The sequence below is a fragment of the Suricata suricatta genome, chromosome 8 (assembly GCF_006229205.1).
Source record: "Suricata suricatta isolate VVHF042 chromosome 8, meerkat_22Aug2017_6uvM2_HiC, whole genome shotgun sequence".
NCBI classification, from domain to species: Eukaryota; Metazoa; Chordata; class Mammalia; order Carnivora; family Herpestidae; genus Suricata; species Suricata suricatta.
Window position 1 is genome coordinate 40,032,362 of NC_043707.1, and position 27,714 is coordinate 40,060,075.

General features: G+C 46.0%; 2 protein-coding genes across 6 annotated transcripts in view; both read right to left on the reverse strand.

Moving 5' to 3' along the window:
• Positions 1 to 1,790: 1,790 nt before the first annotated feature.
• PSMD4 (proteasome 26S subunit, non-ATPase 4) lies at positions 1,791 to 12,474 on the reverse strand. Of its 2 annotated transcripts, none has more exons than XM_029949549.1 (10): positions 12,392 to 12,474; positions 6,658 to 6,798; positions 4,862 to 4,976; positions 4,390 to 4,476; positions 4,130 to 4,165; positions 3,714 to 3,929; positions 3,006 to 3,114; positions 2,733 to 2,864; positions 2,583 to 2,650; positions 1,791 to 2,073 (listed from the first exon to the last, which is right to left on the reverse strand). In XM_029949549.1, the coding sequence occupies exons 1-10, from the start codon at positions 12,415 to 12,417 to the stop codon at positions 1,903 to 1,905; spliced, it is 1,101 nt and encodes a 366-aa protein (XP_029805409.1). In that variant the 5' UTR covers positions 12,418 to 12,474; the 3' UTR covers positions 1,791 to 1,902. The 2 variants fall into 2 exon arrangements, with proteins under 2 accessions (XP_029805409.1, XP_029805408.1); XM_029949548.1 differs by having other exon boundaries at positions 4,097 to 4,165.
• Positions 12,475 to 20,267: 7,793 nt separating this feature from the next.
• PIP5K1A (phosphatidylinositol-4-phosphate 5-kinase type 1 alpha) overlaps positions 20,268 to 27,714 on the reverse strand; it is a 34,059-nt gene continuing 26,612 nt past the window's right edge. For 3 of the 4 annotated variants that reach the window (XM_029949544.1, XM_029949545.1, XM_029949547.1), the window contains 6 exons: positions 27,293 to 27,341; positions 27,011 to 27,095; positions 25,806 to 25,952; positions 25,468 to 25,597; positions 22,164 to 22,212; positions 21,794 to 21,884 (listed from right to left, as the gene is read on the reverse strand). In XM_029949544.1, coding sequence (XP_029805404.1) covers positions 21,882 to 21,884; positions 22,164 to 22,212; positions 25,468 to 25,597; positions 25,806 to 25,952; positions 27,011 to 27,095; positions 27,293 to 27,341 — 463 coding nt within the window. In that variant the 3' untranslated portion in view covers positions 21,794 to 21,881. Of the gene's footprint in view, positions 21,885 to 22,163; positions 22,213 to 25,467; positions 25,598 to 25,805; positions 25,953 to 27,010; positions 27,096 to 27,292; positions 27,342 to 27,714 lie in introns of all 4 variants that reach the window. The other variant, XM_029949546.1, reaches the window with a different exon arrangement.

Consider the following 27,714-nt stretch of genomic DNA (forward strand, 5'->3'; position numbering starts at 1 on the left):
AAACAAACATTAAAAGAACATTAAAAAAAAAAGATCCACATACAAGTGAAATCCTATTTGTCTCTTATTTCACTTAGCTTTATCCCTTCCAGGTCTGTCCCTGTTATTGTAAATGGCAAGACCTCGCCCTTTCCTATGGCCGAATTCCAGTGTGTGTGCGTGCGTGTGCACATCTCACATACATGTATGTATATATACATACATATCTCACATCTTCATCCATTCCTCCACTGATTGGGTTGCTTCCACATCTTGGCTAATATAAATAATACTGTAATAAACAGGTGCATGTATCTTTTCAACTAAGTATTTCTGTGTTCTTTGGATAAATACCCAGTAGTTGAATTACTGTATTATATGGTACTTCTAATTGAGGAACCTCCACCCGGTTTCCACAATATTACCAATTTACATTCCTTGTAATTACAATTTATATTCCTTGATGTGAATCTCTTCACATCCTTGTCCACACTTAGCTTTTTGATACAAGTCCTTCTGACAAGTATAGAGGAGATCTCATTGTGGTTTTGATTTGCATTTCCCTTACGATTGGTGATGTTGAGCATCTTTTCATGTATCGACCATTTGTAGGTCTTTGAAGAAATGTCCATTCAGGTCCTCTTCCCATTGGTTAGTCAGTGTTGGTTTTTTGTCTTTGGGTTGTTTTTTTTTTTTCCTTTTTTTGGTGTTGAGCTGTAGAAGTTCTTAAGTTCTTTTTAATTTTTTTTAAAGTTTATTAATTTTGAGAGAGAGAATGCAAGTGTGGGGGGAGCAGATAGAGAGAGGGAGACCGAGAATCCCAAGCAGGCTCCACACTGTCAATGCAGAGTCAGATGTGGGGCTTGAACTCACGAATCACAAGATCATGACTTACGCCAAAGTCAGACACTTAACAGGCTGAGCCACCTAGGTGCCCTGAATTGTAGAAGTCCTTTATAAATTTTGGACAGTAACCCCTTATCAGACATATCATTTGTAAATATCTCCTCTCGTTGAGTAAGTTGCTTTGGGATTCTGTGAATTTTGCACTCTATTTCATATCCTACAAAACATTCCTCTAAAGGTGGCGCTCCAAGGAGATGGACGGGTTCACCCTGTGACTTCACAGACCCCACCTTGTGGAAGGCAGGCCTCCAGGGTGCATGGTCTTCCACGGTGGGACTGTGCACACCTTCTGCCTCCTGACACTCACCCAACCAGTTTCTGAGCTACTCACTCCTTCGCAAGCACCTCTGTGCCATCAGCACATATGGTTCCCGCTGACAGGAAACATCTCCACCTCTTCCCTGTTGCCTGAAGAACATTCCGCCCTGTTGGAGGCCTCAGATGTTACCTCCTGGAGCCTTCTCAGATACAAAGGGTTTGGCCCTTTCTCCAGTTCTCATGATGCCTTGTACATGGCCCTCTTTGGGCACTTATCAGAAGTGTGGAAACACATTTCCAGGCCGGCCCTGCTCTAGACTCAAATCTCCAAAGGCCAGTACTGTTTTATTTTTAATTAACAAATAAGTAAATTAATTAATTAGAAGGTTGCCTGGGTGGCTCAGTCAGCTGGACCACTGACTTCGGCTCACAGTTTCTGAGTTCGAGCCCAGCATCGGGCTCTGTGCTGACAGCTCGGAGCCTGGAACCTGCTTCAGATTCTGGGTCTCCCTCTCCCTCCGCACTTCCCCTGCTCACACAACCTTTAAAAAAATCAATTAGAGTCCTGAGGACTCGACAGGGGACGCTCTCTTTGCCCCAGCATGCCTCCCCCCTCCCACACACCTACCACTACTGGAAGCAAAAAAGAAACAAAAGTTGCCAAGCTTTATTTGGGCTCTAACGGTTACAGATAACATATCTAAGCCTATACCCCGTCCCAACCTACCCAGCCCCGGGCTCAGCCACCCCTTCCCCATCTCATTTCTTGTCCTCCTCCTTCTTGTCCTTCTTGCCATCCTTGTTGGCCTGGGAGGCCAGGGACCCCATGGCATTTCGAATGGCTTCGTTGTTGGGATCCACACCTGGCAGGTTCTCCAGGACGCTCTGCAGGAACTCGGGGTCCTGCATCACATCATAATCGTCCTCCTCCTGGAAAAGGGCAGCGCGGGCTTGGGGCCGGTGCCGGGCATCCAGGGGCCTCCCCTCACCGGACTGCATGGGGCCCAGGCCACGCCTGAGAAGAGCATCCGGGGCCTACGTACACATGAGCCCCCACACTGGCACTGACCAGAGAAACTGGAAGCTGGCTTGTGCGCGTACAGAACAAAACCCCACGCCGGCATACTCAGACTTCTCGCTCAGACACCCACTCTTTTTTTCCGCCTTACACCCTCGTCCACCTCCGGGGGAAGACGATATCCTACACACCGGTCCACACTGCTCCCACCAAAACAGAAGGGCAATTCCAGAACACGAGGACATTTACTCGACCTTGACTGTGAGCATTCTATGCCCTTAGCAATATCCATGTGTTTCTCTCCTGTGCCCCTCAAAAAGCTCACGTGTGAAACCCTGAAGAATGGTTTCCGGCCTGGACGGCTTGAGGGCCTGACCACCGGGGGCTCTAAGCGGGGCGGGGAGTCTCTACTGGCCCTCACCTTGGCGGGCTCGGATGTGTCCATGGCTGAAGCGGCATCGAGGTCAGTGGACTCTGCCTGGCCAAACTCTGAGGAAGAGAGGTCAGTGGGTTGAGCTCCACTTCGGGACCCCATCTCAGCCGACGTGCCATGTGCCGGGCCCTTGCTCACCTGCACCCTGCAAGGACATCTGCATGGCATAGGCAATCTGCTCCTCCTCGGTCATACTGCTGAGGTCAGGGAGCCCAGTGCGACCAAACTCCTGCTGGCCGATGGTCATCTTCAGCAGGGCGTCGTCTGAGTCTGGAAAAAGTGGAAGAGCAGAGCAGGTGTGGTGGTCCTGAACTGTCTCCCCGGCCTGTATATCCCCGGGCTGCAGGGCCTCCCCTCTGCCACCAGCATCTCCATCCCGGCCCACAGGCACCCTTGGGCCCCACCCTGCACCTTCAGCCCCGGCTGTGGCAATCCCGGCCTCGGCAGCAGAGGCTGCAGCCGCCCGCCGGGCCTCCTCCTCCTGCCGCTGCCGCTGCTCTTCCATAGAGACACGCAGGGCCTGGCAAAAAGCGGGGCAAGGTCAGACGTTCTGCCCCCCTCCTCGCAGGCGCTGGGCAAGCCCCCGAAAGGCAATTTTTGGTTTATGCACATAGGGAGGAACCTGGGAGGTAAGAGGTGATACAGGTGAGGGGTTCCTGGGTGGCTCAAGTCAGTTAAGCATCTGACTTCAGCTCAGGTCATGATTTCATAGTTCATGAGTTCAAACCCCACAACGGGCTCTGTGCTGACAGCTCAGAGCTGGAGCCTGCTTCAGATTCTGTGTCTCCCTCTCTCTCTGCCCCTGCCCCACTCATGCTGTCTCTCTCTCCTTCAAAAATAAAAAACATAAAAAAAAAAAAAAAAGAGAGAGAGAGATGGTATAGGGAAAGGAAGGATTTGGAAGAGGCCTGCGCTTTAACTACAAGCAAGGAAGAGAGACTGACACAGGTGCCCACAGAGATCCCACAGAATTAAGGGGAAGAGGGCCCCGAAGAGAGCATGGGAAAATGAGCAAGGGCGTCCAGGACAGTCTAGACCCAGAGAAACTATGTGGCGTGTGGGGGTGTGAGGAAGGAGGATGAAGGATCCGGCCTCTGCCTGAGGTCAGGGTTTGCTCACCAGGGCCAGCTCAGGGTCAGCGCTGGGGTCCACTCCAAATTCAAAGTCACTGGCACCAAGACCCAGCATGGCACCACCTTCACCGGCCAGAATTGGAGAACTGATGAGGGCATCGGCCAGGCTGGGCCCCGGGGGGACGGTCACCAGATGAGAACCAGTACCATCTTTGCCATTCAGTGTGTTTACAAACGCCGTCAGCTTCTCTGTGTTCACTTCCTGGGAGAGGGAAGGACACAGAGGTGCTCCTGCCTGCCCTGCTCCCGACTTCTACCACTTCAGCTCCTGTCTGCTGCCACTCTCTGACAGTGCAGGCACTCCCCTGGGTAAGGACTGTCCTGTTTATAACCAAATCAAGTCCATGCCCCCAACCCGTCCTTACTCACCTCTTCCCCAAAATTGATAATGTCAACATTTACTTTTTCCTTCTTGAGACGTTTAGCCAGTTTCACCAGCTAGGAAGAGGGAAGAGAAACGAGGAAATCGGTTCCACGCCACGAGGGGCAATGATATACAAAAGCATACGAAAATTGGCTGACCTCCCCACGACTCCCCAACAGAAACACTGAATTCTGCATATCAGCCTTTCCCCCAAAGCGATGGAGGTGCTGCCTCTGCCCAGCTCTCCGAAGGCCGGAGAAGCCCCATTCCCAAATCCCCTGGCTGTACCGGGACTCACATCCTTCTCGTTGTCCTCCACGGGGCTGCCCACGAAGGCAATGATGCGCATCTTGTGATTCTTGCCCTGTCGGTGCTTCAAAGCCAGCTTGTAAAGAAAGAGGGAGTTCTCTCGGTCAGCCAGAGGATCACCTAGCTCTCTCCCTGTCACTCTGCTTCTTTCCTTGCAGTTCCTCAAGTCCACCATCATCTCACACACATTAGACACAGGAGGGTCTCATCCCCCTGCCCCCTTCCTCCATGCTGGGCCTCTGTGTAGATGAGGAAGAGAGCTGAGTTTTAATTCCAGGGGTCTTTCCCCCACCATCATCACTGCTCCTGGAATTCATCCCACTGTATCCTTTCTACTCGTTTCTGAGTCCTCTCAATCCCCTGCTCTGGGTCCGGCTCACTACTCCAGGGAGAAAAGAACAACACTGGGGGCAGAACCTCAGAACAGGGAGAAATAGTCAAAGGGATCCAGTAGGACTCACATGGGCCACACGGATGCCAGTGCAGAAGGTGATCTTGCCCTTGGGTTGGACAGTGTGGAGCTTGGATAGGATGCGGCCGGTGTCAGGGGTGAGTGTGGTCAGCACTTCACAGTCACTGCGATGTAGGGAAAGGGATTCTGTGATTTCAGGTCAGGACAAGTGCCTCTAAAACTGTATTTGACTCATCTTTTCTTTTCTTTTTTTTAATGTTTTATTTATTTTTGAGGGAGAGACAGCATGAGCAGAGGAGGGTCAGAGAGACAGGGAGGCACAGAATCCAAAGACAGGCTCCAGGCTCTGAGCTAGTTGTCAGCACAGAGCCCAATGCGGGGCTCGAACCCACGAACCATGAGATCATGACCTGAGCCAAAGTCCAACCGAGCCACCCAGGTGCCCCCATCTTTTCTTTTTTTTTTTTTTTAAAGTAAGTTCTGGGGCGCCTGGGTGGCTCAGTCGGTTAAGCCTCCGACTTCGGCTCAGGTCAGATCTCACATTCGTGGGTTTGGGCCCCACGTCAGGCTCTGTGCTGACAGCTAGCTCAGAGCCTGGAGCCTGCTTCTGATTCTGTGTCTCCCTCTCTCCCTGCCCCTCCCCCTCTCATGCTCCGTCTTTCTCTGTATCAAAAATAAATAAAACATTAAAAAAAAAAAGAAATGAAGCTTTCCTTTAAAAAAAAAAGTAAGTTCTAAGCCCAACATGGATCAAAAGCTCTACTGTATAAGCCAAGATGACTTTTCTTTAGAGACCTTGATAATAACTGTAATCTCTACCTTTCTTAATCAAATGCCCAGTGTTATCTTAAAAGTTCTCATCACAAGCAAAGAAAATTTTGTGACTACATGCGATATGGGTGTCAACTAAACTTAGTGTGGTGATCATTTTCACAATATTTACATATATCAAATCGTTATGTTTCATACCTTAAACTTATGCCATGTTATAGGTCAATCATATCTCAATAAAAGTGGAAAAAAACGCCTAGTATGTAGAAGATATGAGCACAGGAAATAAGTGGTTGATTTTGCGAACTTGTCCTCTGGCTCTCAACTTCCCGTGAATTCCTCTCACGTTACCCTGCCCTCTGGGGGACAACACGAGGCCCCTCCAGCTCAACGCTACAGAGCATCTCTCCCGCCCATCCGCCAGCTGACCACATGTATGCCGGGACGGGGTTACTCCCCAGAGGATTGTCAGCTCTTAAAACAAATCACTTTTAGGGTAAGACGATGTGTGATACATACTTATCCCTTATCCAGAATCGTTTTTCATGGACTTTATTATTATTATTATTATTTTTTTTAAATACTAGGTGTTTTTTTTCTAATTTTTTTTAATGTTTTATTTACTTTTGATACAGAGAGAGACAGAGCATGAGAGGGGGAGGGGCAGAGAGAGAAGGAGACACAGAACCGGAAGCAGGCTCCAGGCTCTGAGCTAGCTGTCAGCACAGAGCCTGACGCAGGGCTCGAACCCACGAACGTGAGCTCTGATCTGAGCCGAAGCCGGAGGCTTAACCGACTGAGCCACCCAGGTGCCCCTCATGGACTTAAAAATATATTGTGAAATCTCACTACAGAAGATTTAGTTTCATAACTGTATTAAATTCAGATTAATATTAAACTCAGGTTGCGATTTTCATTTCCACTGCATAGTGAAGAAGCCACTCTAGGAGGGTTGACAGGCAAACCCAACTTTACAGAACCTACAAAAGGCTGGCAGCCTGGACACCCCAGGGGGTCACATGCGGGAAACCACCCGCCCACCTACCAAGCCCCCTCCTCTTCCGCCCCATGTACTTGGCCAGTGTGATGAGGCCCACGTTGTTCTCAGGGTTGCTGCGGGTCTTGGAGTGACATACTATGTTGACTGCATCTTGCTGGGCCTGCAGCCGGGTGGGTAAGAAGTCCCCATTCCGCATGTACTCACTGTTGTCCACACTGTCAGATTAGGAGAGAAGGAAGGGGAAGAAGACATGTTGTAGGGTCTCTCTGACACATTCTCTCTAGTTCCAGGGACCCCTAACCTCCCTGTAACACTTCTCCTCTGAGGGACATTGCAACGCACAGCAGGACGTTAACATATGCACGTGCGCACGTGCGCACACACACACACACACACACACACACACAGACTTCCGAGCATTACACCAGACTTAGAGACACAAAACGACAGGAGGAGGAAACAAAATTAAAATCTTCACGACTGATTCTGATAAGCATCAAACACTGAGATCCACTCAGACCCCATGACCACCTTCTCTTAAGCGGCACGTATTATCAAGCATTCCCATGGATGTATATTCTAAATTTGCCTTTATTTAAAAAAAATTCTTTTAACATTTATTTATTTTTGAGAAACAGAGAGAGACAGATCATGAACAGGGGAGGGGCAGAGAGAGAGGGACATACAAAATTAGAAGCAGGCTCTAGGCTCTGAACTGTCAGCACAGAGCCCAATGTGGGGCTCAAACCCACAAACCATGAGATCATGACCTGAGCCGAAGTCAGACGCTCAACCGACTGAGCCATCCAGGTGCCTCTAAATTTGCCTTTAAAATGGGAGTATCCCGGGGTGCCTGGGTGGCTCAGTCGGTTAAGCATCCGACTACGGCGGAGGTCATGATCTCATGGTTTGTGAGTTCGAGCCCTACGTCAGGCTCTGTGCTGACCACTCAGAGCCCAGAGCCTGCTTCGGATTCTGTGTCTCCCTCTTTCTCTGCTCCTCCCCCACTCACGCTCTCTCTCTTTCCTTCAAAAATAAACAACCCCAAAAAATTAAAAATAATAATAATAAATTAAATAAATAAGTAAAATGGGAGTATCCTCAAAGTAGAAAATATTTATAAAATAATACGTGATAAGCAGAACTGTATGCAGGAAAGCACAATGCAATCGCTTGGTTAAATGTTCAACAGCTTTGGCAGCTGGACTAAACTGCAAAAATGAGGTTTCATGGGTTTGGGGTCTATCCTTCCACTTCATCCCCATCTAAGGAACCCAGATACTCTGAAATACAAGCTCCAGCTTCCCAGAGACCACAAGAAGGCAGGGAGATGCAGCCATTACACAGGCCCTGAGCAGGACCAGTTCCCAGCTGTGGAGATCCTCTGGAACTCCAACAGTCAACAGTCAATGATTGCCCCCCGCCCTCCCGAGCTGAAGGGAAGAAGGAGTGTCCTCCTACATGAGACATGTCATCTCCATCGGCAAACAAAACTTGGCCAGGTAGCAATCTTTTTCTTTGGTATCCTTTGGCAAGAAATATAAACCAAAAATGATGAAGAGAGATAATAAAGAAAAGAAACTACTCTAAGAAACACAAATGGGAGTAAAGAACAGTGTTCTGGTTCAGGTCCAAATGCTCAATCTGTTACTTAGTGATACAAGAATCCTCAGGAAGTTGCTGAATTTGTCTAAGGTCTAAGTACTTCATCTACAAAATGAATTTTTACTTGTCCAGGATTGCTATGATGATAAAATTCATAGAAAGTACTTAGTACAGAGCCTAAGAACAAGCACGGAAAACAGACTAGTTCTCACAGTGGAAACTCCATCCATGGGCAGGAGGTCAAAGGCTGACTCGACTGACCATGCATTACATTCTTTTTTTCCCTGATACACTGTTTTTGATTATTCTCCCAGCCGGGAAGGAACAGCCTCTCTAGCTTCAGATACAGTAGTGAGTCCAAATATAAAAAACAAGGGAGACTGTGAGGGCTGTCCAGCTGGGACAGCTACTAAGTATAAGGACTGTGGGCAAGAGTAGCAGATGGCTGAGGGCTGCAGGAAAGGCAAGGGGGACGTGCACGGTAGGGAGACAGACAGTGGGCAATGTGGCAGCAGAGCGCCCACTCGGACACGATCAGAACACAGGGAGGGTGACGGCAGTTGGGTGGGACTGAAAGCACGGATGCCTCAACACCTACGTATGCATCCCTAAAAACAGTATACGGACACTGGTTAGTTTTTCTGGTCTTGACTTTTGTATGAATATATTTCTTTTTTTTAATGTTTATTTATTATTAAGACAGAAACAGAGAATGAGTGGGGAAGGGGCAGAGAGAGAGGGCGAACAGAATCAGAAGCAGGCTCCAGGCTCCGAGCTGTCAGGACAGTGCCTGATGCGGAGCTCGAACCCACAAACCGCGAGATCATGACCTGAGCTGAAGTTGGTGGCTCAACCCACTGAGCCACCCAGGTAACCCTAATATATCTATTTCATGACTACTTTTGCTCAAAGGTATATAATTTCCCCCCAAAAAAGTCCATCTCAAAATAAGGGCTTAGGGGCACCTGGGCAGCTCAGTTGGTTGGGCAGCTTACTTTGGCTCAGGTCATGATCTCATGGCTCATCAGTTTGAACTCCATGTCAGGCTCTGTGCTGACAGCTCAGAGCCTGGAGCCTGCTTCAGATTCTGTGTCTTCCCCTCCCTCTGCCCCTCCCCCACTCCCACTCAGCTTCCCTCTCTCTCACTCTCAGAATTAAATAAACATTAAAAAATTAAAAGAAAATAAGGGCTTATAATATTTTCTTTTTTTCTTTAAATTTTTTTTAATGTTGTATTTATTTTTGATACAGAGAGAGACAGAGCATGAGAGGGGGAGGGGCAGAGAGAGAAGGAGACACAGAACTGGAAGCAGGCTCCCGGCTCTGAGCTAGCCGTCAGCACAGAGCCTGATGCGGGGCTCGAACCCACGAATGTGAGATCTGAACTGAGCCGAAGTCGGAGGCTTAACCGACTGAGCCATCCAGGCGCCCCTATAATATTTTCACCTATTCCCTAAAGTCTTCATTTAAAAAAGAATATAGATGCCTGGACTTCCCTGGCTGAAAGTCTGACTCAGCAGATGGAGAGCAGAGTCAAATACTTGCAAGTTTTAATAAACTCCTCCACAGAATTTTAGGGCACAGCAGATTATGAGGCTCTACAGAAAAAAGGAGTGGCTCGCGTTATTATTCTGTGCCTGGACTGTTACAACTGGTCACCAATATGCCTCTCTCCCATTATAAACCTAATCCTTCCTCCTATGCATCAAGCCAGGCCAACATTCTTTTTTTTTTTAAATGGTTGTCAATTTTTGAGAGAGAGCAAGAGCACCAGCACGAGTGCGGGAGGGGCAGAGAGAGAAAGGGAGACGCAGAATCCGAAGCAGGCTCCAGGCTCTAAGCTGTCAGCACAGAACCTGACGCGGGGCTCAAGCTTACCGGCAGCAAGATCACAACCTGAGCCAAAGTCAGACACTTAACCGACTGAGCCACCCAGGCACCCCATGCCACTATTCTTAAACGCCATTTTGTAAACAGCTCTGCCTCCCCATGGTAAGAACTCTTTCAGAATTCCTCTGTGGAATGGTACCAGACAGAGGTCAACCTCCTGAACTTGACATCCAACTACCTCTCAAAAAAAGAAACAACCTTAACACCAACCACCTTATAATCAAGTCACACTAGCCTATTTCCTAATTCCTAACCACAACTTGGGCATTGACACTTTTGAGCAGCTTTGCTTCTGCCCTTCCCCCAATCTGTCAGTCTTTCCTCAACGTTTGTCAAAATTCCTTCAAGGCCCCTCTGAAATTCCCTCTTGAGGACACCTCAAGTACTCTGCAACTAACAGATGGACAGTGCTGTACACTTTCCAGGGCTCCGTCACAACCCACTGGTGCTATAGGCAAGTGGAGGTCACTACTATTCCCAGTGAGTCATTTACTACACTCTCAGGGACATGCAGCTGGTAAGCACCAAAACCACAGGATTTTGCATTCCAAAACCTGTCCTTTTTCTACTCAAATATGCTCTCTCTCAGAAGTTCCCAGATTTGGCAAATAAACAAGTAAGACTCCCAGTTAAATTTGAACTACAGATAACTAACAAATAACTTTTGGGGCATATGGGGGGGTGCAGCTGGTTAAGCGACTGACTTCAGTTCAGCTCAGGACCTCAACGTCCATGGGTTCAAGTCCCACGTTGGGCTCTGTGTTGACAGCTCAGAGCCTGGAGCCTGCTTCAGATTCTGTGTCTCCCTCGCTCTCTGCCCCTCCCCCACTCACACTTGTCTCTCAAAAATCAATGTTAAAAAATAATTTTAAAAAATTAGTTTTTAGTATAAATATGTTCCATACAATATTTGGGATATACCTATAGCCATTTCTTATACTAAAAACTATTCTTTATGTGAACTATTCAAATTTAGCCATGCATCCTGTATTTTATCTGGCAATGCTATCCTCCACCATGATAATAAGACAACTCTTAGGTGGCTCTTCCATCCAACAAATTGGCGATTTGTGTTTGTGTACTATTTCGTTATTATATTCTATTCTCATACTTCGAAGAAATTGTTGAAACTTTGCAAAAGTTTATGTCCTCAGCTTCTAATCCAACTTATAATGAAATACTCAGCCCAAGTCCGAGATGGATTAAGAGATCTACCTCACCATATAAGAGCTTTAATGTCAGACACCCTAGAGTTTAAATCTTGGCTCAGGTTGGGGCGCCTGGGTGGCTCAGTCAGTTAAGCGCCTACTTAGGCTCAGGTCATGATCTCATGGTTTGCGGGTTCCAGCGCCGCATCAGGCTCTGTGCTGACAGCTAGCTCAGAGCCTGGAGCCTGCTTTGGATTCTGTGTCTCCCTCTCCTTCTGACATCCCCTGCTCGCACTGTCTCTCTGTCTCAAAAAATAAATAAAAGGGGCGCCTGGGTGGCTCAGTCGGTTAAGCCTCTGACTTCGGCTCAGGTCAGATCTCACGTTTGTGGGTTCGAGCTGAATCAGGCTCTGTGCTGACAGCTAGCTCAGAGCCTGGAGCCTGCTTCCGGTTCTGTGTCTCCTTCTTTCTATGCCCCTCCCCCACTCATGCTCTGTCTCTCTCTGTATCAAAAATAAACAAAATATTTTAAAAATATAAAAAAATAAATAAAAGACATAATTTTTTTGAAAAAAAATCTTGGCTCGCGTAAGTCATTTAAAACTGCTGAGCCTCGGTATTTTTGTCTGTAAAATGGACAGATATTTACCTAGGAGTGTTGTGAGGTTTAGTGAGATAACGTAAATTAATGCCTGACACACAGACAGCAATTTACAAATAATGTCTTTCAAGAGGATACAGAGACAGATAATGGAGATAGAGATGAGGAAGTGGGGCTGGGAAAGAATTTACAATTTCTCTTCCATTATTTTGAGAAGTGGAGGGCAGAAGACTATCACGATGAGTCTGAGAAGCAGGACTCTGGCTACATACAGCAGACCTGGGGCTGGTCTAGGGAAGACGACGCTAGAACAGAGCAAGGCAGCAGGGATCGGCCGATCAATGACTGTCCGAGAGCTGACGGGTACTCGGGGTACTCCAGGTCCATCCTCCTCTCCCGGGCCCTGGGATGACTCAGGAAGTCGATGCGGCTTCTTCCTTCCCGGCCCTGGGCCGCATCTCGTCGCCGGCCCCCCACCCCCACCCCAGGCCCACTCGGCCTCCGCGCGACACGTGCCCCCCACCCCGTCCCGCCCCACCCCGGGGCCCCGAGACAGCGCCTCACCAGACCATAGTGCTTTCCAACACCATCTTGCCACCTTCCTCCCTCCCAGACCGGTTCTCTTAGACTGCCTAACAACACCTTTTTTCATTGGCCCAGGTCTCACCACCAATCACAGGCCCCACCCGGCGAGCTGCTTCCGCCTCCACCCCCGCGTTGCATTCTGGGAATTGTAGGCGCCGCCCAAATAGACTCCGCAGGGGACGTAGGGCCGAGGTAACACACATAAAGTGTTTGTTTGCTTTCCTTGTCATGCAGGTCCTGCAGGTTCTCTGGTTGAGTTCTCTGCTGGCTGGTCTACGAGAAGCGAAACAGTGAAGGAACCTTTGAAATTGCTGTGGATGTGTCTGCCAGCATCTTAGTTTTTGAAAGTGGTGTGATGCGTTCCAGCTCTGTCAGTTCCCCATGGCGCTCTGTGCACCAAACCACCAAGCCTCTAGTCTCCTGAGTTGAATGTGTATCTCATTCTCCCATTTAATTAAGGACAGGAAAGGTGTCTTAATCTTTGCAATGCCTAAGCCCAGTACAGAGCCTGACACATGGTAGGAGCCCAGGAAAGGTTTGACAAATCAATTCTTTTAACTAATCTCCCAAAGAATGGGATACAAACTAGTAAACCATTTTGGTTTGTTGATCAAGAATACTATTTTAAAATGCTTTGGATTACCTTTCCTTACATACACACATAAAACTGGAAAGTTCAGGCCTCTCTATTGGAGGGAAGGGGAGAAGCAGGAAGGCATGGCTATAGAACACCATACTTAGAGATGGGAGAAGGAGTGTCGTGGATATCATCTAAATGTTGGCGTTTTTTTTTTAAATTTTTAGTGTTTATTCATTTTTGAGAGAAAGAGAGCATTAGCAGGGGAGGGGCACAGAGAGAGGAGACACAGATCTGAAGCAGCCTCCAGGCTCCCAGCCGTCAGCACAGATCCCGATGCCCAGCTAGAACCCATGAAGCATGAGGTCATGACCTGAGCTGAAGTCAGACGCCTAACCGACTCAGCCACCCAGGCACCCCTAAATGTTGGTTTTAATAACTATGTTCAAACGTTATTGGTGGGCATCAGAACTTGTATAGGAGTAAGATCTCCCTATCACTAGAGGGGAAAAAAAAAACCTGTCAATATAACCATAGATAGGAAAGGGGGAAATAAATAAGCACAGAAAAATAATTTCTGACAAGTTCAAACATAACCAAAACATTTTGCAAATATTTAAAAAATAGCTACACACTGTAAATAGAGACACACAAAACTAGTGATACAAGGTAAAAACTGGAGCATCTGGGTGGCTCAATCAGCTAAGCGCCTTCATTTGGCTCAAGTCATGATCTCACAGTTCTTAAGTTTGAGTCCTGAGTTGGGCTTGCTGCTGTCCGAGTGGAGTCCTCTTTGGATTCTCTTTCTACCCCTCCCCTGCTCATGCTCTCCCAAAAATAAACAAACGTTTAAAAAATGTTAAAAATGAAGGGTAAAAAATATATATACCAGGCAATAGTAATGAAAGAAGCTATGTATAGCTATATTAATATTATACAAAATAGAAATCAACACAAATAGCTGAAGTTAAGTCAAGAGAGGGGCTACTCCAAAGACAAGTTGAACATCAAGGATAACTATAAGTTGGTATTCTTCTAAATTGTATAAGAAAGGAAGACAAGCATTCAACACAAACCAAGAGACTAGGAACTTATGTTCTAGAATGTTGTCAGTGTTTTGGGAAAACATGATCTATGATACCTGGGCAGGGAAGTGTCACCTTCTCAGCTTTAGTCAGACATTTAATAGGTTGTAATCAGTCTTTAGTCACTACACTTTTATTTAAAAATTTTTTAATGTTTATTTATTTTTAAGAGAGAGACCAAGTGCAAGGGGGGAGGGGCAGAGAGAGACACACAGAATCTGAAGCAGGCTCCAGGCTCTGAGCTGTCAGCACAGAGCCCGATTTGGGGCTTGAACTCACAAGTCCTGAGACCATGACCTGAGCCAAACTCAGATGCCCAGCCAACTGAACTACCCGAGGTGCTCCTAGTTACTACTATTTTAAAAGTCTATGGAGGATCACCTGGGTGGCTCAATCGGTTAAGCATCTGACTTCAACTCAGGTCATGATCTCACAGTCCATGGGTTCAAGCCCCGTATCGAGCTCTGTGCTGACAGCTCAGAGCCTGGAGCCTGCTTTGGATTCTGTGTCTCCCTGTCTTGCTGCCCCTCCCCTGCTCACTCTCTGTCTCTCTCTCAAAATAAAGACATAAAAATTTTTTTTAAAAAAGTCTATGGAGATATTGCAAAGAATACAAAATATAATGACCATCCAATGAAATAGTGAGGGACACCTGGGTGGCTCAGTTGGTTAAAGATCTGACTCTTGATTTTGGCTCAGGTCATGATCTCATGGTTGGTGAGATGAGCCCCAAGTTGGGCCCCATGCTGACAGCTTGGAGTCTGCTTGGGATTCTCTCTCTCACTTCCTCTCTCTCTCTCTCTGCCCCCCCCCACTCCCCCTCTTGTTCTCTCACTCTCTCTCTCAAAATAAATACATAAACTTAAAAAAAATGAGAGTGAAAAATAGGTGCTATAAGGTTGACTTAAATCAACCTGGAAAATGGAGAATACTCTCTTTGAACAGAGATGTCCTGTTAGCATTATGTCAGAAGCTGTTAAGAGAAATGAGAGTTGCAGCAATGTGCACAAAAGACAAAATCTGATAGGATCATATTTCAGTAAGACGAGAGCTCTATGATGAAGAACAAAACAATTCATTCATTTACCTGTCGTTCAGGCACTATTCTGGGCTCTTGGAAGGCAACAAAACAAAATCCTGCCCTCACAAAGCTTACATTCTATGGGAAGGCAGTAAGCAAATAAATGAATAGGCAAAATAGAAATATTATGTATTTGTAGAATTTAATATATATACTTTAATATTTATTGTTATTTTCTATATTAAAATTATGTTTATGAAATATATTGCATCACATTAAAAATGTAAATAAATGTAAATACATAAATTTGTTTTCACATAATGGTGATCACTTCAGAGAAAAAGAAACTGAGTGAATGTGGTTTATATTTTATATAAATAGGATATTAGGGAAGCCTTACCTTTTAGAGACCTAAAGGATACCTGGGGGAAAGAGCTAGTGGAAATACCCTGAGGCAAGAGTGTACTGAAGAACTTAAAGTCTAGTAGAGGGACAGAGGGAGGGAGGGAGAAGTAAGACCGGAGAAGCAGAGGTAGTAAAGAAGTTTGTATACAGTCTCATAGATAATTTTAAGAATTCTGAGTGAGATAAGCAGCTGTTGGAAAGTTTTCAATTGACTTAGTGTTTTAACAGTATCTTTGGCTGCTACACTGAGAAAGGACCTTGGGGAAAAGAGCAGGAGATAAACCGGTTGGGAGACCACTTCAGGGATCAGATAATATGATGATGGCTTATTCTAGGGTGGTAACAAGACGTGAAATGATGACATATGGTTGGGTTTCAAGTATCTGATATAAAATGGACAGAACTTGCCAGTGGATTTGATGAAGGTTTTAAGGGAAGGGAGTGTTAAGGAAGACACCAGTTGACTCTAGACAGCTAGAAGCATGGAGTGACTATTTTTTACAATTATTTTTTAAAGTAGGCTCCATGTGCAACGTGGGGCTTGACTTCACAACCCTGAGATCAAGGTCACATCCAGTCAGGTGCCCCATCACTATTTCTGAAGAGGGGTCAGGAGGGGCAGGCACCGGAAATTCGGCTTGGTCATGTTAGGTTTAAGATGCCTTATTAGACACCTTGATCTAGGAGATGTCAAACAAGTGGGTGGGTGTAGGAGTTTGCAGTTCAGAGGAAAGGTCTAGGCTGGAGATAGAAATCTGGAAGCTTTTAGCCGATATTGAGATAGTCTTTAGATCATGAGGTGACATGGGGCTTGAACAAATTATACAGGGCCTTTAGGCTCCTGTGAGGACTTACTTTACTTTACTCAGGGAATGAATGTAGACTGAATGAAAGAAGGATTCCTATTATTGAGTCTTGGGGCACTTCAACATTTAGAGGTTAGAGAGAAAGACAGGCACAAGAGAAGGATAGAGATGTAGCAAAGTAGCACAATTCCACAACCTAGGGAAAGCAGTGTCCCAGAAGACAAGTGGAGTAAGAGATAAGCTGTCAGATGCAGCTGACATGTCAAAGGATTGACAGATTTAGCCACATGGTCACCAGTGATCTTAACAGAAGTTTTGGTTGGGTGGTGGGGGCAAAAACTTGGAAGTTCAAGAGACTCGGGTCAAAAAAATTTATTAAGAATTCATTTGTAAGACAATTAGCTAATTCTGACCACTGACTGGAGATTTGTTATTAAGAAAATTTTAAGGCATGATAATATTGTTATAGTTATTTATATACTAAAGCTTTTTAAGTTTATTTTGAGAGAGTGAGCACAAGCAGGGGAGGGGCAGACAGGAGACAGAATCCCAATCTGCGTTGATGGCAGAGCCCAATGTGGGACTCAAACTCTTGAACTGTGAGACCATGAACTGAGCCGACACCAAGAGTTGTACTTGGTCAACCGATTGACCGTTCTAGGTGCCTCTCTCTATATACATACACACACACACATATATATCCCTATATATTTTTTAAAAAGGGTCCTTATCTCTTGAGATAAATGTTGAAGTATTTATGGATGAAAAGATATGATGTCTGGGATTTATTTTAACCTAATCCTTTGGAGGTGCAGAAAGAAGGTGGGGATGGATTAATAGATAATAGTAATAGATGAGATAGATTGGCCTTATTTCTGTTGACAATTATTGAAAGCTGGACAATGCATATGTGGTGGTTCACTACTCTTAGTTGGAAATTTCCATAAGTAAGAGAGTTAATTGGAAACATGCTATAATGAACTTCTAAAAAGTAATTTTTGAATGATATTGACCTTTATGTGTCCTTGAAAAACTAAAGAGGAGTGCCTGGCTAGCTCAGTTGGCTTGCAACTCTACTCTTGATCTCGGGATTGTAAGTTTGAGCCCCACGTTAGGTGAAGAGATTATTTCAAAATAAAATCTTTAGGAAAAGAAAAAGAAAGGGTGGCTCAGTCAGTTAAGCAACCAACTTCCTCCTAGGCCACGATCTCGCCATTCCCAAGCTCAAGCCCCGTGTCGGGCTCTGTGTTGACAGCTCAGAACTTGGAGCCTGCTCAGATTCTGTGTCTTCCTCTCTTTCTCTGCCCCTTCCCCACTCACACTCTGTATCTCTTAAAAATAATAATAATAAACAGTAAAAAAAAAAAAAGAGCTAATCTTAAAAAAAAAAGAGAAAAGACAAAGAAAAACTAAAGAATACAGTTTAATCTGGAGTCTACGGGGGCGCCTGGGTGGCTCAGTCGGTTAAGCCTCTGACTTCGGCTCAGGTCAGATCTCACGTTCGTGGGTTCGAGCCCCGCATCGGGCTCTGTGCTGACAGCTAGCTCAGAGCCTGGAGCCTGCTTCCGGTTCTGTGTCTCCTTCTCTCTCTGCCCCTCCCCCTCTCATGCTCTGTCTCTCTCTGTATCAAAAATAAATAAAACATTAAACAAAATAATCTGGAGTCTACCGCAAGAAGGGCTGAGACCCCCATTCTGGTGAATAACTTTCAGAATAGCTGAGATTGACATGCTTAAAAGAAAAACGTTAAACCAGGCTTTCCAGCTTTAGTACCTCATGGTCTTTCTTGGTTGGTTTTCTGAACTTTGTTAGTTTTATGCAGAAGTAACAGCTGCTAGCAGCTCACCACTAGAGGGGCCTTCTGACCATCAAAGTGTGTCTATTACACCCATTCGGCACGAATAATTGAACAGGTTTGTCGTGTCTGCCCTGGCCAGCAGGGGGAAAATCCTCGTGGGTTCTTTTCCTGAGGGAGGGAGAGAAAAACAGGGCAGGAGGGAGAGACGCAGAGAGTGAAGACTGCACACACCGTTTCCCATCAAGCCTCTCTCTCCTTTATTCTTCTTCTCTCTCCAGAAAACATTGTCTCTTAAATAGGGATTTGGGACAGGGAACTGACCCAGATCGGTTACCAGGCAAAGAGAGTCAAATGCATATCAAAAGAAGCGCCCAGACTTGCCTTTGCAATGCTGGGGAGGGGGAGCTAGCACTGATTAATCCAAAATGCGGTTTTGATCTTTTGTGCACCTTGGCCACTCTGCATCTGGCCCAGCATGACAGACGCCAAAATTATTTTGACCAGGAAATGGCAAATCTCCAGCCTCCAGATGCAAATCTTGTTTGCTGGTTCACTCCCCGGAGAGTGATAATCCTTGCCTGAGGCAGCCAGAAAACTTGGCGGCTTCTGACACAGGTTAAGGGTGGCAGAAAGACCACTTACGCCTAAAACATGTTCAGATTCAATTCCTATTGGGGAAGAAGGTTTCTCCTTATCCAGTCTAAAGGAAGGCTGAGCCTATGGCTTAAATTCAAAACTTTGAGGATCTCCAGTTCCTCCTTTACTCCAATTACTTGTTCTATCATAGTTTTCTTTTTATCACCACCTCACCCCCAAATTATTATAGTCTAATCAGTCTGCTTCTCCTACCCACTTGGACAGAACTTTGTCAACAGATTAGTCTTGGAATTATTTTCACCATGTCCTACTTAGAGGCAAAAGACTTCCTGCAGTTTGTCACTGCCTACAGTAATTTAAAATGAAGAATTCCGGGGCACCTGGGTGACTCAGTCGGTTAATCGTCTGACTTTGGTTCAGGAGTTTGAGTTTGAGCCTGGCATCGGGCTCTGTGCTGACAGCTTAGAGCCTGGAGCCTGCTTTGGACTTTGTGTGTGTGTGTGTGTCTCTCTCTCTCTCTGCCCTTTCCCCCAATTACATCTGCTCTCTCTCAAAAATAAACATTAAAAAATTAAAAACAACAAAAAATAAATTCCTCAGCCTAGCTATCAAAGTTGCCTGTGTGGCCTCCATTTACACTTACTCCAAGATTCTCACTCAAGTCTCCTCCACCATTGCTTCCACTGCGGGCTCTTCCTTGTTCTGTTTTGGAGAGATACCTTTGGTCCTGGGGCTTAAGTACAACTCTTCAAAACTTCTAACCCACAGTGACCTCTAATTTTCTTATATATTCCGTACCATTCTCCAGACAACTGAAATTCCTAACTGCATCCCATCTAATATGCTGTTGTGAAAACACATGTACTTGTGCTCCTCCTGAACACTATCAACTCTTGAAAGTCAATTCTTTTGACCTCCAACTGCCCAGTGCATTGCTTATTACCTGCTGCTTAAATATTTGTAGGATGATCTTAACAAGATAAGGAATAATGCTTTGGAAAGAATAATATTAACTTGCTTCTTTCCAAAGCCCCCCACGCACAAGCCTTAGAACGAGCACCCCCTCTCTGGTCTAGTTTCCCATCACAGTAAAAGAGCCTAAGCAACCTCACAGAGGAGGAAATCAGAAAAACTGAGGAAAGCTTTCTAAATGCTCTTCCACACGACACTTTAGGGCCAGGCTGGGGGGAAGGAAAGACAGGGAATCTCAAGACCAACTTATCTCGAGCTTGCTTTGTCCCTCTCCTTTCCTCCTAAATTTGAGGAAAATTTGGGGAGTTGGATATCAAGAGCCATCTGTTAAAATGGGGAGCCTAGAAGCCTGGAAGGCAACAGACCTACGATACTTCCCCTCATATTAATTCACAGCTTGTCCCTGTGAAATTGAAGTTGTTACGGTGGAGGAGTGGCTGGAAGGTAAGGAATGGAGCCGGCACAGCCTGCACCAGCCTGAAGGAAACTGGGGAAGACAGTTATCTGCTCAGAGAAATGTAAACATGGAGGCTGAGCTGGGGCAGGAGAGTGGAAGGTACGGCATATGAAAAAGAATCAGGACGAAACAAGAAGTCTAAATAACTGATGGAAATTTAATACATTAAAACCAGATATTTATCACTTTTATACTGCATTTGCCATTTCTGAACAATACAAAGTAGAGGCAAATAATGACACTTCATAAAAATGTTGATTCCCCATTCCCTTCCCTAAGACTCAGCCTCCCTCAAATATTCCCTCCCACCCCCTACAGAACTCGGTCCTGAATAAAACACTTAAATACATCATAAATAGTAAGTTATGAAAAAAAAATAGCAAGAATTGTTTCTTTCCTTCTTGTAAAAAAGAACATGGCAGCAAAGACAGGCAGCCAGAAACTGGCTGGGGGGTGTCTAATATAGACAGTTACTTGGGGGACGGGCAAGATGGAGATGGGGGCGAGGACTCCACAGTCCGCCTGAGATGCCAGGCCGCCTCTTCCCCAGGCAGGAGCAGGAGGATCAGATGGGGGGCCACAACTCTTGGAGACGGAACAGAGGGATTAACAGTCCCCATATGCGCATTCGCTGTATGAGAAGGTGCAAAGCACGTGGCACAGCAATGACCTCACCTAGGTCAGAATCTGCTGGCTCCCCCGCGAGTCTAACAATATTCTCTAGCCTTATAGATAGACTGCCTGTTAAAGGGACAACGGTGTCCCCTTTCCACTTCAACTCCACAAACAGCAGAACTCTGTTGGAAAAGGTGGGAAGGGCGAGGAAGAAACCTCCTTTTGAGAAGGATCCAAATTAGTTTAAGTCTTCATATTTAGAAAAACAAGCAGAATACATTTCAAATTGCAAAACAGTAATAATTGTGATGGCCAGGCAGTGAGTAGGGTCCCCTCTAGGAAGGGCTCTGATCTTCCAGCCTGCCCTTCTGTTTCAACAAAAGGGGTAAAGATTATCCCTATGTCCCACTCTCTCCTTTCCTTCAGCCTTAAGAAATTCATCGAGAGAGGAGGAGCTGCTCCTGGCAAAGCAGTCCCTCACTTCCATTTCTCAAACACCAGGGGGCTCTTCTGAGGGAACCCCATGAACAGCATCTCTCCAGCGCTCCTGGAGTTCTGATCTGAAACTGGCTTGAAATTGTGTGCTGTGTGCAAGTTTTTTTCCTTTTTTTTTTTTTTAGGAAAAAATAAAAGGAAGGTGGGAATTGGTGTAACACTACTACTCCTTCAAAACCTTACAAAGATTACAAGGGTCTTCTTCCAGAGAAAGAGTGAAGGTGGAGACAATATGCCAGGCAGTCTGTCCTGAGGAAATTAAGAGTCCAGCTCCTGGTGAAGGGTAGATCAGGAGGAAGAAAACCACCAAGTCCAGCAACCCCACTTCCAGAAGGAAGAATTGGGGGCTTGAAAACAATTGTGGAAGCCAAGGCTGGCCAGTTGAAAACTTGTGCCACTCAACTCGGAAGGGGGGGAGGAAGCTGCTGTCCTCAGCTGTGTGAGGCACTAACACCCATTCAGAAGGAGGGGGAGGAGGAAGAGGATCTTCTTCGGGGAAGAGACAGAGAGCCCCCAGCCTCCATTACGCTCCTTCTGTGACGACCACGAGGAAGGACACTCAGCACTGCTGGGGTAAGGGCTGGTATCTTGGGATCACCAAGCTGGCAGAATCTTGTTCTAGGTCTTCTGAGGTTTTTTGCTCACTGGAAAGGGAAAGGTGTAAAATTAAGGCTGTGGAGCATGAGACGAGGAGGGAGGAATGGAATTCAAGTTCATCTCAACCTGACTGGAAGAGTGAAGAAGTCTTCTATTTTAGTCTCGGCTTCCAAGTACAAGGTTGCCAAACCACAACATTTAAAAAGGCAAGATTTAGGAGGCACCCAGTCCCTCTAACCTTGCCAATCAACTCCTTGTTCCACTCCATCAGTGATCATCTTTATACCCTTCAAAGCATTCACCTCCCCCACCTCCCAGATACTCACGTGGGTGAACTCTGACTCTGCAACTTCAGGCTCTTCCAAGAGAGTTGAACTAACAAAAGGAAAAACATGGAGGCAGAGAGAAGTATTAGAAGATACAAAATAAAAAGGACTCTCCTCTCAAGTCAGATCTTCTACTGCTTCTCCATATTTCACTTAAGGATCAATTTAGGATTTGGAAAGAAAAGGCTAAGAAACTACCAGATTTAGAAGCATGCTGTTTTAATAAACTATTTTCTCAAGTACTATAAAATATTTCCTAATGCGCTCCCCTCTGTTCTCAATCCCCAGGTGTAGCAGGCACTCAGTGATCATTGCTGCCTGATTTTGATGCCATTGTGCAATTCTCTTCCGAGCGCAGTGTGACTCTCCTCTAGTGGACAGATGCTGTAACATCAATTCAGAGATTAGGTTACCAAATACCCTACCTAGCTTCCTCTTCCATGCGTGCTCTCTGTTTGCTCTGAGAGAAGCTAGCTGCCACATGAAGAGAAGCATGTGACAGGGAACTAAGGGAGTACCAGTGGCTAAGAGCTTGCAAGGAACTGAATCTTGCCAACAACCACATAAGTGAGCTTGCAGTTTGATCCTCCCTCAGGCGAGCCTCCAGATGAGCCTACTTCCCTTACAAACAGCTTCAATGTAACCTGCTGAGAGATCCTGAGCCAGTGGCAGCAGCAAAATCACACTGAAGTATTTAAGCCACGTAAAGATAACAAATGTCAGTCATTTACAGCTGACTGCCGAGTTGGAGGTAATTTATTACACAACAATAGATAATATGGAGTTTTGTACTTGGAAGTGAAGTGCTGCTGACTAAAAATCTAAAAAGTGGAAGTGGTTTTGGAAGAGGGAAGTGGGCTCTAAGGAGAATTTTAGTGAAAGTTTAAAAGTGCCATAGGTATACTGCAGGATCTTAGACCAGAATGGGTAAGTTGCCAGTGTGGGCTGAGAAAGATCTTACTGGAAAGTGAAGGAATTTACTGGAACAAAGTTTAGCAATAGTATCATACACAGTTATGTGAAAAGTAGAACGTATAACTAATGAATTGGGGGGGGGGGGCGCCTGTGTGGCTCAGTTGGTTAAGCGTCTGACTTCAGCTCAGGTCATGATCTCATGGTTCGTGGGTTCAAGCCCCGCATCGGGTTCTGTGCTGACAGCTCAGAGCCTGGAGCCTGCTTCAAATTCTGTGTCTCCCTCTCTCTCTGCTCCTCCCCCACTCATGCTCTGTGTGTCTCTGGGTCAATAATAAATAAAAATACTTTTAAAACATTTTAAAAAACTATGAATTGGGTGATCTAGCAAAGGAGATTTAATTCTAAGCGAAGTAGGTGCCATGCAGTTCCTTCTTAATTCATGCTTAGGGTAAAACTTAAGAGAAAAAAAGATAAAGGGAAGGACTATTAAATAAAAGGAGCGCTTGCCAGGGCTTAATGGTTTTTAAAATTCTGAGCCGCTCCAAATAGCAAACCATGCTAAAATTAAGAAAGGGCTTGTAAACAAGCAAGCGAGCATTGCCAGAAAAATGTGACCTAAAGACAAAGCCAAGGGTGCAACTGTAAAAATTTTATTGAGACCTCAGGAAAAAAAAGTTTGCTGGCTAGAGTACCACAGAAGGCCGTCCAGAAAGACTGATGTTCTATAGATCCTCTCAACAATAGGATCTCAAAGCACAGCGTTCATCAGGATGGTGTTTGTGCATGTGGCTTTTTGTCTGATGGTCTAATCCCAGTGAGATTCATAGGAGCCCTGCAAATCTTTGAGGGCATTATAACAACAGAAACATTACCAGCTTGGACTGAAAGGGACAGAAATAGTGCATAACGAAGAGACCATGGGACCCTAAAATTGTCCTGGCAAGAAAGCAGGCTGAGAAAACTACTCAGGTGCAAACATATTCTAGCTTTGGTGAAGGGAAGACCCAGAAAGCAAAACCAAGACTTCATAGGGTGGAGCCAAGAGCCAGGGAGAATTACTCCCATGCTTTCAGACCTGATAAAAGAAACCCCAACAACTGCTGGATTTGGGACTAGCTCTGTACAAGTGACTCCTCTGTGCCTCCTTCACTCCTCTTTCTGCACAGGAAAGTGTGCAGCAGTTATTTCCTCACTGCCTCACCACTGCCTGCTGGTTATGTGGGGAGAAAACCTGTCTCTTTATTTGCACAGGTCCAAAGTCTGAGAGCAACTGTACGTGAGGAACAATACCTGGGGAGTTTGTCCACACCAAGACCCAATTCAGAGGACAAAACTCTGGAATCTGAACTGCTGCTGCAATGGGATGAAACTTTGAGAGACCATGGGAGTCAAAGAATGCATCTTGCACATGGAGGGAAGTGAATTATTGGGGGCCAGAAGAAGGACAGTGCCGGGTCGCTTTGTAGGTGGCTCCCAATGGTGTCTGCTTCCCGGTATTCACACCTTTGTGTAATCCCTTCTCTTTGTGAGGACGGGCCAGATTTAGTGACTAGAATGCAGTACAGGTGACAGGATGTCTATTGTGAGATTAGGTTACAAAAAGATTATGGGTCTGCAAAGGTGCATGCACTCTCATTTGCTTGCTCTTGAGGGAAGCCGGTGGCTGTGTTTCAAGCTGTCCTAATGGAGAGGCTCACATGGCAAAGAACCAAGGGAGGTCCCTAGCCAACAGCCTATGAGGAACTAATGCCCTCTGTCCAGTAACCCACAAGGAACTGAATCCTGCCAATAAGCATATGAACGAACTTAGAAGTGAAGCCTCTCGGTCGAACCTTCAGAAGAGACAGTAACTCTGGCCAACAGCTCATGAAAGACATTGAGCCAGAGGACCCAGCTAAGCTGTACCAGATTTCTGACCCACAGAAACTATGATACATGCTTGTTATTTTAAGCCACTAAATTTTAGGTTTAATTTAGTTTGGTTTATTCTGATGGACTAGACAATCAACACATCGTGTAACAAAAGTAAACCACAATCTTCATACTGGATTCTTTTGCAAGATTGACTATTCATTTTCTTCATTGCCCAGGGATCTTCCTAGGCTTACAAAATAAGCAGAAAATTCTCACCTAACTCACCAGGAGATAAAAGGTTAGTTGGGGAGTATTCTGACTGAATATCAGAAAAGTCCTGCAAACCCCCTAAAGATGGAGAGACACTGACACACTTTTCTGAATCACTAAAGATGGGCTAAAGGAAAGTGAACCTGCAAAAATCTAGTGAAGAGCAAATGACAAACAATGATCTCTTGAAAAAACAAAATTATGGAGGTTCCTAAGGACCTGAAGAGAGATGAAAAGATATGGAGAAAGAGGCCAAGGAACCAACCTTGTAGTTTGCATTTGTAAAGTTTCTCCAACTACAGGTGAGAAATAGGGGCCAGGAATAGTCGTGACCTCACTGATTTTCTCCAAAGGTGGAGTCTGAGGTAAAACATCAGGACGACCGAAGTGGACGCCTGGAAAAAAGAAAAGGGAAGAAAATCAATCAATAAAAAAGAAGACCAAATGGGGTGGGGGAAATATAGGGGAAAAAAATGCAGCAACTTGGCTTTTCCTGGACAGGAATGGGGAGCAGAGGTCCTAGGCAGATAAGAGAGGGCTCGGAAGGGAGTGAGGGAGGGAGGGAGTGCCCAATCACATGGGAACCCCAGCCCTGGCGCTGACCTGGCTCCACTTCCGCCTTTGTTGTCACTTGTGCCTTGTGCTCCCCAGAGACCGATGCCTGGTAAGTAATGCAGGAGTTGCCGCTGGGGCCTGCTCGCCGTGAGAAAGATGAGCCAGACCGAAACTTTTTGGAAGGAGAGGGCTTCACTTCAAAAGGGAAAGAGAAAGCCTACTTAGCACCCACCTAAGAAACCATCACCAAGACACAGAACACAAATCGCCAGCATCCCCAACACAGACCCAAAGGTGCTCTGCAAAGCGGGAAGAAAGACTAAGGTCAACAAAGACGAGCTCTATGAACTCCTCCTCAGAGGAGAGGGTGTGCATCTCAGTTCACTGCACTTGGAAAGCAGAGAACCAAGACGAGAGGGGACACATAGACATCTTTCCCCTGCTACAGGCAACCTCGATGGCTTTGCTTCCACCTGATGAGATGTCCCTCCATTCTGTCACTCCCTTGTTCTTTAATAGTGTCCTCCAGCTCAAGCTGACAAAGACAGCCCTTTCACTCTGCATCCTTGGAGCACTTAGGCACGCAACACCGTGACACTTTACACTTGTTTATGGATCACTTTGAAAAGACTTTGAAAAGATTTTTCCATGTTTCTTAAGGCTGTCTGGCATGCCTAAGTCCTCTCTGCCACAGTGAGGGACGACTGATGAGGAGGAGACTGGAAAGAGGAGTTGGAAATTTGCCAGGGGCAGCGGCATGGAAGGTTTGGGAAGAATAATACTGGCACTTCCCAATCACAAAAGTTAAGGGAAGAGAGTGAGAACGACTGCTGAGTGGAAAGCAGTAAATGTTTCTCCAACCTTTGGTCCTAGTCGAGAATTCCTTGGCATTGGGGATATGAACAGAAAACAGAACACTTGTAATAATCCTTGTCTATCTCTGTCTGTAAGCCTGGCTCTGTCTCAGCCTGTGGCATGGATCCTGTTCCCACAATGACACCTTTTCCCCCACCAATCCCACTTCCCAGAAATGCCCCTCACCTCAATGACACACGGAGGGAGAGCCAGGGGGAAAGCAGCAACTTGGAAACCACGGGGACAGACAGAGTGACTGACATACAGACGGGCAGCAGTTCTCACGGGAGGTGGGTAGAGCAGAAGAGGCTTTGGCAGTTCCCTGACAGAGATGTCTTGCCCCCCCATCTCCTGGAGTAAGGGAGCCACTGGGGGGTCATCTGGTAGAGGCCACTTACAGGGAATCTTCTTGAACACAGTGTTGCACATGAAGCGCTGGAACCGTTCCGCATAGAAGCCTGGCCGATGCACCGACACAGTGTCCTGCAGAGCAGAAGAGATGGCTGCAGAGTTAGAGGTGGGGAGGCCCAGCGAGAGGACCGTTAGGCAGTCCCAGGGCCGTTTTCCCCCAGGCTGAGGCCCAAGCAGAAAGGAAGAACCCACAAACAAAATAAGAACAAACTGATGAGGCAAATCTAAACTGAAGGAGGCAGAAGAGCCTCTAGCAAACTGCTACTCACCCCATCATGTACCAGAGCTTTCCAAGAGTGCTCCAACTTCTTAACAAACCTGCCAGGAAGAATGTGTATCACACAGTCACAGGTTTTTAAATGAATGACATACTTTTCTCTTTGACAGAGTTAAAGCAGCTGGGAAAGCACTCCCGCTATAAAACTGGCTTTCCAAAGAACAGACTCGCTGGTGCTCGTTCAACACTGAGACCAAAGCCATTTCCAGGGAAGTCACTTATCTCTCCATAGAAAGAGGGTAGTTAACATGTCCCTGGCAAGTCAGGGACAAGTGCATTTATTACCAAAGGAAAACTGAGGGGACAAATGGGCATGCTACCAGATGGAAGAGAGGAATTAAAACTGGGTAATGCCCTGCAACGGTAAACCCTCAGTCATAGCTGAAACCTTACAGGGGAAACCTGGGGTCCAGG

What these genes read in the sequence shown, in the direction of transcription:
- PSMD4 (XM_029949548.1), bottom strand. Translation starts at nt 12,417, where the DNA reads ATGGTGTTGGAAAGCACTATGGTCTG. An exon ending in GGCCTCATCACACTGGCCAA is followed by an intron (nt 4,977 to 6,657) that starts GTACATGGGGCG and finishes CCTACATCGCAG; the next exon opens with TGACTGTGAAGTGCTGACCA. An exon ending in CTGGCATCCGTGTGGCCCAT is followed by an intron (nt 4,477 to 4,861) that starts GTGAGTCCTACT and finishes TTTCTTTACAAG; the next exon opens with CTGGCTTTGAAGCACCGACA.